The sequence below is a fragment of the Abramis brama genome (genome assembly GCF_963993115.1).
Source record: "Abramis brama genome assembly, chromosome: 25".
In the NCBI taxonomy this organism is placed as follows: Eukaryota; Metazoa; Chordata; class Actinopteri; order Cypriniformes; family Leuciscidae; genus Abramis; species Abramis brama.
In genome coordinates this window covers 13,485,291-13,499,807 of record NC_139987.1, presented here as the reverse complement: position 1 = coordinate 13,499,807, position 14,517 = coordinate 13,485,291, and the positions used below count along the sequence as shown (strand labels likewise).

The 14,517-nt window shown below is 35.8% G+C and overlaps 1 protein-coding gene across 7 annotated transcripts in view; it reads left to right on the top strand.

Annotated features, from left to right (window-relative positions):
- grik1a (glutamate receptor, ionotropic, kainate 1a) overlaps positions 1–14,517 on the top strand; it is a 55,798-nt gene that overhangs the window by 2,473 nt on the left and 38,808 nt on the right. For all 7 annotated transcript variants that reach the window (XM_084105168.1, XM_084105166.1, XM_084105164.1 and 4 more), the window contains exons 2-3: positions 11,565–11,732; positions 12,299–12,556. In XM_084105168.1, the coding sequence (XP_083961294.1) occupies positions 11,565–11,732; positions 12,299–12,556 (426 nt within the window). The remainder of the gene's footprint in view (positions 1–11,564; positions 11,733–12,298; positions 12,557–14,517) is intronic.

Sequence of the window (14,517 nt, the reverse complement as noted above, 5' to 3'; positions counted from 1 at the left end):
AAAAAAAAGAAAAAAAAAGCATGCATCATCCATCCATCCATCCATATATAAACTACAATGAAATGATCTCAATTTAGGTTTACTGCAACGATCCACTCTTAATGTTGGTCATTTTTCCCAGGATGTATACTTGTGTGTAGAGCAGAATGAAAAAGTTATTTTAGCCCCCTGATGTAACCTCCGAACTGCCCTATTGATTCCACGGGTATTTCATCAGTTCTGTCCTGGAGGGGACTTGTTTAGAGCACACCATGTGTGGAGCACACCTTGTTATCTGAGTCATTTGTCAAAGTGTATCAGATATTGTAGGTTTACAGATGTTTTGTCGCCTTGAACACACAGTGTTCTGTCTTTAAGATGGATGTGCACTGAAGCAATGAATCTTATTATTAGATATACACACCCTTATGCATACACATGAATTGGATAGGACATTGTATATCAGGCTGGAGACACTGTCCCTATGTGCTTTCAAAAATACAGGTGCATCCACCTGCCATCTGTCATCTGAATGTTATGATTGGCATGTTATAAAGCGCACCACTGGAGACATGCAATAATGGTGGGATTAGTTTGCATAACAGTGAGCCATAGTTGATACACTGACATTCCTTGGCTTTTCACAAATGTTCTTGTCAACATTGTATGACAGTGTACAGCTATAGTTTCTGTTTCACATATGATGAGCAAAGATTAAAAATAGATGTTGGATGATACATAAGGAAACAAAATTTTTAAGGTTTGCTTTTTAAAACAACTCATTTTCATTTGCCTCTATATTAATTGTATCCCTTTAAGTCAAGTCAAGTATAGTTGTATAGCGCTTTTCACAATACAGATTGTATCAAAGCAGCTTCACAGTATTAAATTAAAATAATACAACAACGTTTGTTTCTAGTGGAATTTATTGATTGATAAAAATTAAATTAAATATTCCCAAAATATCCCTCTTTATTCAGAGAAGAAATATAAGTTTGATAATACTTTACTTAAAGCCTTTGCATTATAAAGGTATTTATAATGTTTGTTATAATGCATTATAGCTTTTCATAAATAATTGTAACCAAAGGCATAATGCATTATAATATTGGCAGATTCCTTGTAACATCTGAAATTTGTTGTTTGCCATGTGTTTAATGCATTATGCTTTCTAAAGGAATAGATCCGTATTGTAGTGTATTATAACTGTGGTTACAATTATTCATGAGACCATACAATGCATTATTACAATGCATAATTAATGCATTAATCAGAGCACTCGCCATGCTCTCCCAGCTAATTAGGTGCTAAGACCTGTGTCTGTAGTCAAAAATTTAAAAAAATGTTTTATTAACTTGAAGCAGGAGAAAAAAACAATGTAAACAATTTGGCTGTTTGCCTCCCTCAGTGCATAATTAATATTTTATACTGCATTATATATAAAGATTTTAAGTAAAGTGTTACCAAAAGTTTAATAAATGAATGATTTGTATATATCACAGTGTTGACTGAGGAAATGTGCAGTGCTGATGGAAGTATTTCACAGGCCATGAGTGGAAATTAATCCTTTTAGATTTGGATCCACGTGGCCTCAGATGTATGTTCAGGACTGTGAAATGGCGCTGCTCTTTGACGGTCAGCAGAATTTCCCTAAAAGTCTGTACGGATATGGTGAATTAGGAGATGGTTTGCATGCCTCTGTGCATCTATTGGAACACTCTGCAAAGTATTTGTCAATTAATTAACAAATAAAGTTGGCTGTAAATATTTGCATCAAAAAATACTTACTGTTAATAAACCTCTTATAGATTGAGCTTAAAGTAACAGTGAATGAACTCGAGCGTTTAGGATGATCCCCATGAGAAAATCGAAGGGTTCGATCACAGTGGCGGAGAGAGGAGAATAGCTAATGTCTCTCGCTCTTTCTCTGCTAAAGCATTGGTATGCATGCTGACTCCTTATCCCTTTGTGTTTTCCTGTGTTTGTCAGAAGGGATGTGTTTGAACAAGATTTCATGAATTTGAATGAGAGAGAAGCTTTTTTCTTCGATGATGCATTTGGCCTGTGTGTTTGCAGAAATCATTGTGATGTCTTTATAAGGAGTGTGTGGAATAGCCTACATCAGTGACCGAAATGTTGAAAAGAAGGTCAGAGACAGAAAGACAAAGACTGTGTCCGAGATGATATTCAGCAGTGGCTTATGTGCAGGTTTGTGTATGTGTTTGTACGTGTGCATGCTTGCATTGGTTGTTGCTCATTTGTGCATTAGAAGGTTCGCATGATCTTTTTTTGATTAATTAAGAACTGTGTACATTACATTTATTCATAGATGCTTTTATCCAAAATGACTTACCAATGAGGAATATGATACAAGCCTTTCATCTTACAAGCCACAGTATGCAGCAAATTGTTGAACGAAAGTAATATGACAAAGTATTATATAAATTAAGTAATTTAAAGGTGCACTCAACAGCTTTTAATAAAAAGTTTAAGCTAAAAGTTTTACATATTGTACAAATGTGCATTTTTAAAGTTCCCAGTTTTAAGGGATACAATTTTTAACTACAGGGGGACTTTAAAGGACTTTTTACAAGAAAAGAACATTTTTCAGTCTTTCTGCTTAACAATTTCATGTTTAATTTAATGTTACTTGCCATTTACATGCAAGTAAATCCATAAAATCTACAACAAAAAAAAATTCCCAGTGTATTTTATGTTATTGATCGTATTATGAACAATTCAATTTTTTTTTTTAAATTTGTGATCATTCAATCTTCCGGTGAAACATCAGACTTCTCTCTGGTCATTCGGATCTGCCTCCACTTAATCAGTAACCGATGGGTAGAACCAAGTTCTTGTCGGGTCTCGTCTATGTTGGATGTGTTTCGCTACTCTTACTCTGGATTAACCTGTGGATTTATTAAAAAGACTGCTTAATTATCGTAATCTGTGTGTGTATTATACCGGCACAATCCCTGACACCTGCCATGTTAAGATCACGAGACGTGTCATGTAATTTACGTTCGTTTTTTCAGCCAGTGCTCTAAACAAAACAAGCAAATCAATTGGAAAAATTAAATATCCAAATTGGCTGTTTTTACTAGAATGATGAAACAATCCATGGCACACGAAATGCCTCTTTGATCATCCAAACCACAGTGTGACAGCTAGCGGTCACAGTGCAATGCAGCATGAGACCGAGATAAACAGACGAAAAGGATCAAAAAGAGATAAACAGTTTAGCAGTTTGTAATCACACTAGGTGTCCAATACAACCGTGATGATTAAATTGATCAAAAATTTACTAAGTGCACCTTTAACTTGAACTCTCCATGACTAATTATACTGGTCTGACTCAAATTTGAATAATTACATTAAGTGGAGGAAAGGGAAACTCATCAACATTAAATATTGATTTTAATCATACTAACAGTACATTATATAAATCAGCCCAGTTCTACCCTCTGCGTTTGTGAAATATTTGCTTTTATAAACTGCTGAATTTGGTTGTTCTTTTGCCAAAAAACAAAACAATGCTGGATGAAAACACATCCATTCTGATCCATTCTTACTGTATCGTTGTGCAGAGTGTTCTGTCAGAATATAAGCAGCGTGGTTGAGGACAATGATATATAGTTAGAGCTGACTGATATGTAGCATTGAAAAGCCTCAACTGAACATCTCCCGGAATGATCCAGAGGAAAATGAAAAACCGTTCAGTACCGGCTGAACGCACAGAGCAAAGTTTGAGATCCTTCATGGCACTACAAGGTCAGATGCACTCAAAACAGTCACTAAACACTTATGCATGCACAATCATCTGCTTATTGTGCATCAAAAGACTCGGGCTGCATCCAAATATGCATACTTCACAACTATATAGTAGTGAAAAGAGTAGTATGTCCGAATTAACAGTATAAAACAGTAGGCAAAAATGACCTTTACCGATTTTAAAGTGCACATCCAGTCCCACAGGAGAGGATTTGTAAATGACAGTGAAGCAGCAAAACTGATGCTGTAGGTCACATGACAATGACAACATGACAAATGTTGTGACGGGATTCATAATTAAAAAATAATGGTCAAAAAGTAAGTACGTAAAAAAGTACGTATTCAGAGAGTGTTTTAGATGCAGCCTTTACGTCACTTTCAGTGACATTTTGTTTTGTTGTCTCAGAGTTTAATATTCTAAAGTTCATTGAGCTCAATATTTGGAGGGGAAAAAACCCAGCAGCATTTCAGGGCTGCATTCAGACATAATCTCCAAAAGGCCTTTGAGGTGTTAATTTTGGTCAAATGTTAAGAAAAGTTGAGAAATCTTAGCAATTGACTATAATTGCACACATGCTTCATCAGGGTATATATTACAGCTATTAGCTGAAAATCTCCTCTATTTTATGAATGAAAAGACTGGTTTCCTTTGTCCACCAGTTCCTGAGGGAAATGAGAATGAATACATGTGCAAAAATAAGAAAGAGGCACAAAGGATTTGTGAGCTAAAAGGCAAAAAGACAATGCATCCAGGAACACAGTCTGGGAATGGCGACAATTACCCATAATTCAGCTAATTTACATCAATTTAAATGTAAATACTGCCTAACCTCTGCACCATTTTTGTTCATGTGTGAAGAATTTTAATGAAAAAAAAAACTGAAGCAAATATTTCCACTCAAGGGTTCGTTGACAGTCAAATTAGGCCTTTAAAAGTTTCTTTTAGTCTTTCTGTACTTTGATATCTTTGGTATATCTTTGATATCTTCAATCTTGATAAAGCAAATGATTAAAATACATACAATTATTAAAACTAATACATTTATAAATTAAATAATAAATGAATAAATAATAAAATGTATAAAAAATTATTCAAATCATTTAACAATACAGTACTATAGTGAGTAGTTTAGGTGATTAGTGATGTAGGTTGATAAAAAATAATAATTTCCAAATATTATTTTACACATATATCTAATATTAATATTATTAATTTTTCACAGTATAAATTGGGTCTTTATACATTAACTTATAAAGCTGCCTTTTTAAGACAGCTTGCACAGAACTGTCCATTTTGATTTTTGACTTTAAATTTAAGGTCCCTTGCATAGGCTATTTGGGGGTCAAATCAGTGGTAAAAGATTGAAAAAATGATCTATAGCAGAAACTACTACTTTTAGTCCATACTTTTTGCCAACCACTGGAGTTTGTGTTGCTTGCTAAAACCTTACCAATTGCTTACCAACTCTGGGAGCCTTTGAACTGTCTGTTGATCAAAGCTAGAGAGAAGGCACTGCATACTGCGTATGTCACAATCTGGAAGGTAGGACATGTTCTACATTAAAGTACCATGAACTGCATTAATAAATTGTCCACTGTGAGAATACTTTGAGGAGGATGTGCTGTATATTGTCTGACAGACTATAGATTGAACTAGGGCAGTGATAAAATATCAATGAGCGTGCTGGCCTGATCCTGCTGTGACATATGGCACTGTGGATCTGCAGCTGAATACTATTGGATAAAACAGCTAATAATCAGTAACGAAATTCACGATCGATTATTCGGGTCTGTATGGAGAAGCTTTGCCACCACTTTAAAGTAGTGGGGGGAAAACACATTTGAAAAATGTAAGAAATACACCCTAACGAAAAAGAAGTTTATTGAAGTATGCTATTAGTATACTTCTTTTAAACTAAAAAAATAAGAAAGTATACTTTTAGTCTTACTTTTTATGTACTTCTCAGAAATATACTTAAAATTGCACTTTTAAGTATACTTGATTTATACTGACAGAAAAAGTATATTTGGCCAATACTTGTACTCATTCTTTTGATCGAGATATACTTAAAAGTATAATGAAGTACTCTAAGTATAGTTGGCTTGTAGTTTTGATTGAGTAGCCTATTAAATATTTTTTTTCACATAGTTTTACATACTGTCTTATAAACTTACATTGTCTGAAAATATTGATTTATAAAAAAACAGATATACCTAACTGATCTGATTTTTTGTGTAGGTTAGTCCACTGGTAGTGTACTTAGGAATTTTCTTCAAATCTACTTTACTCTTTCCCCACCATTTACTGAATTGTCCGGCTATCTATGTTTTCACCGTTATATGGTAGGGGGCGCTATTACACATCTTCTAGTACAGAATCTCCGGATCAAAACACAGGTGAAGAAGCAGATAGAAGATTGCTTACGTAAATGGAAAACATCGTGATCATCAAACATTAAACAGCATATAAACTGCCTAACATTACCAAATGAAATGTCGACCCAAGGATAACGACTTTAAAGCTTTGTGGGTGGTGATGAATTCGATCTACTCGAAAGTCTATCTAACATAAATCTGTGTTATGTTCTGAATCCGTTCTGGTTCAAAAAAGCGATTTTCTCAGCTTTTTGTTTAAAAAGTTGCTTTTTTTAAAGGAACATGCTGACTTTTTGGGACTTTAGCTTATTCACCGTATCCCCCAGAGTTAGATAAGTCCATACCCTTTTCATAACTCTGTCTGACGCACCCACCGCTAGCCTAGCTTAGCACAAAGACTGGAGGTAAATGGCTCCAGCTAGCATACTGCTCCCAATAAGTGACAAAATAACGCAAAGATTTTCCTATTTACATGTTGTGATTTATATAGTCACAGCGTGTACAAATAACAAGGTCACATGAGACACAGCCATCTTCTAACCGTATACAGACAGGGAACTATATTCTCAGAAGGCGAAGCACTGCTACTTCTGCGGAGTGATTTACTCCAACTCTGAGCGAACTCTCTGCTCCTCACCACGGGGCTTCTCAGGTGCTGCGAGCTTACGTTTGACAGTTGTATTCTTAATCTGTAACTCTTTACTTTACAAAAGCTAAATATCTGGACCTGTCTGCAGTGTGAAATGTGTTTTGTCTGGAAATTACTGCTGACGACCTACAGCCAATGAGAGAGCAAGATACAGGGCAAGGGAAAGGAGTCTGACCAGAACATCAGCAAGCATGGCTTCTGCAAGCAACCATTCTCTCCTTCATATTTTTTCCCCCTGCAAATCAGCGCACAGACAACTTGGATCGCAGGCTTCTTGCGGGCTATCATTTTGACAAGAAGAAATCCAGTCCTGCGTGAAAAGGACTTGTGTCTTGTGTGTCATCATGTTTATTTCCTTACTTCCTGTCTGTACCACTTCTCGTGGTGTTTGGTTTTTGTGACACGTAGTTTGTAGATCAGACATAGGCTGGGTCCATCACTTGCATACTCTCTTGAGTGATTTGAATTGTCCTGCTTCCAAACTGTGTCCAAACATATTTTTGGTTTTATAGTGTAACGTTTGTAAGTTAACACTTTGTAAAGAACATAATGTATAAAAGACAATAAAATATTTTTTCTTTTTTTCCGATTAATCATAAAAATATGCAAAGCTCTACTCCTACAAGCATATTGATCCAAAGCTTATAACTTTATTTTATAACTTATAATGTTTATTGCAAGGTCAAAATGCATTGAATGGCACAAACATGATAAAAAAAGAAATTAATTAAAGTTGCGTCCTCCAAGGTGAGCCGCAGAGGCTTTGGACATCCCTTGGGGACCATTTTCCAATGAATAGAAATAAAGCATTAAGCATGCTCAAGTAACCATCACTGTGCCTACGCACACATACACAAGTGTCTATATGCCATTCTGTCTGCTTTTTCATTCCACTCTAATCTAATGCTATGTCTTAAAGACACTGGAAATCTATTTGGTTCCAAATGGCTGACTCTTAACGTGTCAATCAAAGGAAATTTGAAGCTAGATTGATTTGGTGTTTCCAGGTAATAAAAGATCAATGAGGGATCAGACTTTTCAGTCAGCTGAAATATTCAGAGTAAATAAACATAGCAAAAACACAGATCCGAAACTTCGTAAAAAACTAACCGAGACTTGTTTGCTGCCAGACTCATTGTTATCAACTCTCCTTCATGTTAGTGCATCTGCCTCGTCTAGAAAAGCCTCAGGCTTCATTTTCATCTCCGGCCTTCCAGTCGGACACAGTCTGACCATCTCCCTCTATATGAAAGCAATCAGTTTTTCACAGACGAAATCTCCTCTCCTTTCTCCCTGTGTGGAGAGCTCGGGCTGCGCTCTTTCCTCGAGGGACTATCTGAACATCAGACAGTGTTATCCACAGCAGGACTTTTTGGCTTTGCTCATTCCAACTCAGCTTTCAAAAAGCCAAAACAAGCCACTGAGACCGAGTTTGGTAGAAGCTCGTATCTGCACTCTGATGAGCTTCATCTCACACACATGAACATTTCCATTTAATTACTCTTATCTTCATTCACAGTCTTTTCATTAAAGAGCCAATCTGTCACTTTCACTGTTGGAGGTTGGCTGTTTATTGGTGAGTTAATGGCCCATTATTTCCTCCTGAGACCTGTTTGCTGGCCGTCTATGAATAGAGCCCGATCTCAGGTGGATGTCCTCCATGCGGATCTCGCCGTTGCATTGTATTTGCATGTTGTGTAGTTTTAGTATCTCCAGCATTACAAGTAATGTGTCATGACAATGCTCTTGCTAACAGATGTTCATGCATAATTGTGGAGATACACTCCAATGCAAGTCTTGGCTACTTAAGGTCATTGCACACTGAGTCCGAAATTCGCATCCGAAATTTTCGCACGTTAAAAAAAAAAATCGACCTCACGTTATGTCAATCACGCTTGCACACTGTCTACGAAACTTTCGTCCGTTAAAAAAAATTCGGATTGGGTTCGATTTTCTGCGTTTTTCGCATCCACAGCCAGTGTTTTGAGAGGTTTTTTTTTTAATTCAGAGCCACCGTACAAGCGAACGACAAAATCCAGAATGACGTCTGACAAGTTGATACACTATTCGTCTCACAGCACAAGTACTGTATGAAAAACAAAATGCGGCTTACAAAGACACTGAATAAAATATAACCTGTATACAGCTGTTCTGTCTGCCCAGCGCTTCCGCCGGTGTGTGTGTGTGTGTCCGTCCATAGACATACTGTCAGTCTCTGTTCAGGATCGATTGGTTCACGGAAATTGGTGGTCTTCTTTTTAATATGTGGCTCCAGTATCGCTAGCAAAGCATCAAACTGTTCCACTGACATTCTGAGGTAAATTTTGAATCGTTTGGGATAATTTCGCAACTCCTTGATAAGGAGGTGAAACTCTCCTTCCTCTCAGCGCAATCTCAGGATTGGATGGACCCAATATTTCCTCTTTCTTTTTTTCTTTCTCTTTTTAAGAAGAAAGGGCAACAAATTCATCCTCACTGCTTGACGAATCCATTTTGTATTTTTTGCGTTTTTTTCCGCAAAGGTTTAATAAATACGCATCGGACTCAGTGTGCAAGGTTTCTGTGCGTGACGAATTTTAAGGCTGACGAACACGAAAAAACGCATACGAAAATTTCGGACTCAGTGTGCAATGGCCTTTAGTCCACACATTTACGCAATGTTGGCTTTGCACCCTACCAAGTTAAATAGATTCTTGATTGGCATATTCAGTAACAAAGTCTGATGTTTTGATCATGATTATTTGCTGATTAAGGTGTGAACAATTTGTTTTGATCTCGATGATTGTGCGATTTGCATATGATCATTGAGAAGAGATGATGTTGATTAACCTCATGCAATTGTGAGAATAAACTTCACTGCCAGCAAGGGAAGTGATTTAAAAATGGCGTGTTAAAGGTCAAACGCAGTGTTGGCCAATTAGTCCAAATTTCTTAAGCAGCTAAATCTGCATGATTTGCCATTTCAGATTTTCTAAATGTTATGGAATTTCTGAATGACCTGGTGTAACCTGTTTAGCGAATTATATCACATACTTGGTATTGACATTTAGATCAGACTTGGAATTATTCAAGAGCAGAAGTAAAACAGCTATTGCACTCTGTTTTTTTTTATGAATTATTAAGATAATGCATTTGTCACTCTCTTTTATGTTCTTAATAATAATCAAACAGCAAAATTGTCAAGAAAAGCTCACTGCTTTTGTAACTTTAATAAACCTCTACAGTTAGATATACTGAAAAACTCACACTCTTTGTTCCTTTGCTTGTAAATGATTTGTTTGTTCTTCATTTTATTACAGACTGTTTACTGATGTTGTTTATTTAATTGAAAAAAGTGACCATCACTCAAGGGATGGTAATACAGAGCAGTCCAGCAAGACTTCTGCCTGGATCCTCAGTTTGCAATCCTAAATTGATAACGTGTGCCAAGCGTCAATGTGGTCTGGATGGGAAAAAGATAATCTAGAACAGACTATGAACTTTGTCAGCTGTTTGAAAAAACCATTGACTATACCTGAGCCAAATTGTATATTCTTTACATGTGTCTTAGCATCGTTGTACCATTTCTTATTATTCTTATTATTTTTCACTAAAGGTGAACTTTTTGTTTAAAGGCTCATCTTGGCAAGATAATGTAAAAATAGTGAAGTTATATCTTTGATAAGTGTAAACAGACAGGACAAAAATATGATTTGTCAAAATAAATGTGTGCATTAGCCTGTTTTAGACAACTTTTGCTGGGATGTGCTTGGATGGGTAATTTTTGGGAAGGTTAATTTTGTCTAAATGGGTATCTAACAGATGGTTTCATGACTATCTGACTGTTGGTAATGGATATGACAATGTTAATATGTTTGGTATTGGCGGAATAGATCTGCTACACTGCTGCTGTTATTTCTGCTGCAGAGAAAGTAAAGGACTTGCTACTGCTAATACATATATGACATGCTGCTGCTTTACAACGTAGCGTTCATTATTTACCTGTAGAAGGTCTATACAGGTGGAGCTGGGGAAGGTAGGGGGTTTGTAAAAGCACGCTGCAAATGCTACAGCAAATGCTGACCAAGTATTTGAAGGTTGAGCTGCGAGCTTATTGGCTACTGATACAGCAGGAACCAATCAGCTGCGCCCTATAGCGAATGTTGTTGCAAGCAGATTGAGTTAAGGACTTATCAGCCTACGTCATCTAGAGTTTCAAGAGCTGGACTCAATTATTTCAATATACTTTATCATTAACTTGGATTTGATTTGTATTTAACATTAGCTTGGCACTATTGTTTATAATTTTTTTAAATTAGTATGGACCTGAAATGTATCCATTTCCAGGGCACTGGTTTTATTTATTTATTTTTTATATTATTTTTGTACGTTTAGCTAGACACTGGTTTTTAAGGAACTGTAACAAAAACTGGATTGTGTTTTTTTAGCTTGGCACTATTGTTTGTAACTGCTTTTGAATTAGTGTGGAACTGGAATTAATCCATTACCTGGAGATTAATTTTCTTTTTATTTGTAAATTTAACTAGGCTCTGTTTTTTAAATGTGTTTTAAAATAACTTTAAATAACTTCTGCTTTGGCTTGTATTTAGCACTAGCACTAGCACTATTAAAATTTAGATTTTAATGGGATTTATGCATTACCAGGGCATTCTTTAATTGTATTCATACATTGTACTAATTTTTAAATGTATTTTACTTTTAACATATTTGGAAATCTACAGTACAAATGAGATTAATCAGACTCCTTACTTACTTACTTGTTGCTTAGCACTCTTTATTTTGGTTAAAGGGGGAATCTTTGAGACGCGGGAGAATGAACCCGTCAGTATGGATGAACTCGCCTTTAAATTTGCTGTTACAAGTATCAACCGAAACAGAACCTTGATGCCAAACACCACGTTGACCTACGACATCCAGAGAGTAAACCTCTTTGACAGCTTTGAAGCCTCCCGAAGGGGTATGACTCTTTTTTTGATTGATTTGATTTTGAATTTATTTGACTATTTTATTCTTTGAAATTTGCTAAGTGGAATATATTAAATCAAATGTATACATGTACTTTTAATGGTTTGTAGTTTAGATTTATAATATTATATTTATTATATTTTATTGTTAATTTAATGTTAATTCAATATATTATGTTATAATTATTTTAAATTGCTGGATACAGTTGAGAAGGTCAATACCTCTGATGAAGGACACGCCAAAATAACCATTTTAAGGGGCAAATGTGTAAAATTAGCTACTTTGTTAATTTTATGTATTTAATGTATCTGATACAACAAAAACATGGTATTTGTGACTCTAATACTTAAATATTGAAATTATACCATTTTCATGGAAATTGCCATTATAAGCTAATTTAATGATAACCCAGAACTGAAAAGGCCAGACTATTGCTTTTATTATGTACATGCTTTGTTCTGTTTTTTCCTCTTTTTTGTTTCTAATACACATTTTTTCATGTCACCTGTTTTTCTGTTCCCTGTCTGTTCTCTGTCTCTCCATTTTTTCTTCTCTCAGTATGTGACCAGCTGGCCCTGGGGGTTGCGGCGGTCTTCGGCCCCTCTCACAGCTCCTCGGTCAGTGCCGTCCAATCCATTTGCAATGCTCTAGAGGTGCCACACATCCAGACACGATGGAAACACCCATCTGTGGACAATAAAGACAATTTTTACATCAACCTCTACCCTGAGTACACCTCCATAAGCAGGGCTATCCTGGACATTGTTATTTTCTTCAAATGGAAGTGTGTTACTGTGGTTTATGAAGACAGCACAGGTGAGTGACAGTTATGGTTTAGAAAGAGGAGACAAAAGGATATTTGAAGGGCAGCTCAATGTGCTTTTTGAGGTTTTGTGATCTTCAATGGGATCTTCACAGCTTTGTGCTTTAAAATGGGACACTGCAGGCCACAACATTTATACTGAAAATTTTCACTCTTTTTCTGCTGGAAAGAGTGACTGATGTCCACATATATTTACATTCTATTATATTTAAAACAAATGGGAATTCAAACTGAATTCAACAGTAACCCTAGCATTGCTTATCACCATCATATGTTTTGAATGCTGGTTCCCAAGCACGGAATAATGGTATCCTCTTCAGGCCATGCTGGTCAAGTTTTGTTGGTGAACAATTATAAACCAATATGAAACCAGCATAAACCAGTTTGCAAATGCCTTGTGGTTTAAACTGGTCTTTTCAGCAGGGATCCCCTCATGAATTTTAGACATTTTTGTGTCTACTTACAATTTTTTAATATAAGGAGTTTTCTATTTTGTTAATGTTAGATATAGTATTTTTATATGGCGTTTTGTTTCCGACACTCGCTGTAAGCGGTAGACCCATCACAACAGACTGAGCCATCTGACCAATCAGAGCACAATAGGCTCTTGGATTGGTTGGTTTAGAGATACCAAATCCTTGATCGAACTGAAAAAAGGTGATGCTGCAATGCATGTAAACCTATTGCAGGAGACCTTCAAAACTTAATTAGGGACCTTTAAAATAGCATAATAGGGGCACTTTAAATTCCTGCATTGAAATGCACAGTGATGAAACATTTCATATGTGGCATTGGCATGTTTAATGCATGATTTCATTTGGGAAGTCTTCTTTTGTTTTTTCTAGGTCGCCTTTGCCCTTATCAGTTTAATTTCCTTTTGACAGCATTATTTCAATACCATATTTCATTTTCTATATATTTTGACTTCTGTGACCTTTTCTAAACTAAAATGGTTTTGAAAACAGTGAAATATTGACTGAATATTGATCTCCTCCCATGTTGTTTCCTGCTGATTACAGACATGTATTTCATAGGCCTTGGCTCATGTGTCAGCAGACTGAAGAAATATCATGATTGGAATGGTTGTTCAGATTTATAATTATTATTATTTCTCTCAAAGAGGTGATAAAAAGTGTTGATTACTCACTCTGAAGATCACCTTCAAGAATCAAACAATAACTGTAGATATGAAACACTTGAAATCAACATGACATTAAGGGTGACTGACAGCATTTTTAATAAATTGTCAATATTGTACATATTTTATCAAAAATGTATCATTTAAACTTTTTCATCAAATCAAAATGTAATAACTTTCTCAGCCTCTGAGATTACTTCTGTTTTGATGTAATCAAAGACATGCAGTTGGGGAAATACTAACCTATAAAAAATATCATAGCACCAATATCACCACACAATCAAGTTACTCCTAAATAGTTGCACATGCAACTGCAGCATAATGCGTAATATGCAAATTGCTATAATGCTATAGTTCACCAACACACTTCAAGTGTTCCCCTGATGGCATCAAACTAATCTGGAGAGCAAATCAAATGCAGACAAACTAGAAAAACAACCACAAGTAAATAATAATAATAATAAAAAATGGAAAATTGCCCTGCAAACACTTCTATTTCTACAGCTTAAAATGAACATGCTGACTCTGTAGCCAATGTCTTTGTAACAACTTGCTTTCACCAGATAGAAATTGTGTCAATTGACCAGTTTCAAAATGATTAGTGTGTCTGATTCATAGCCAGTAACTTAGATCGAAATCATTAGGAGAGCTCAGGGAACAGATGCCAGCTCAAATTACCCTTGTATTTACACATCACACCATCTCAGCTGTAGTGTGATTTGTCTTGGATTCCTGTGTGCCCATCCCATCTGTTTGAAAACACAAATTACACACAACTTTCTGTCTCTATGCTTTGATAGCATGATTTATGATCTT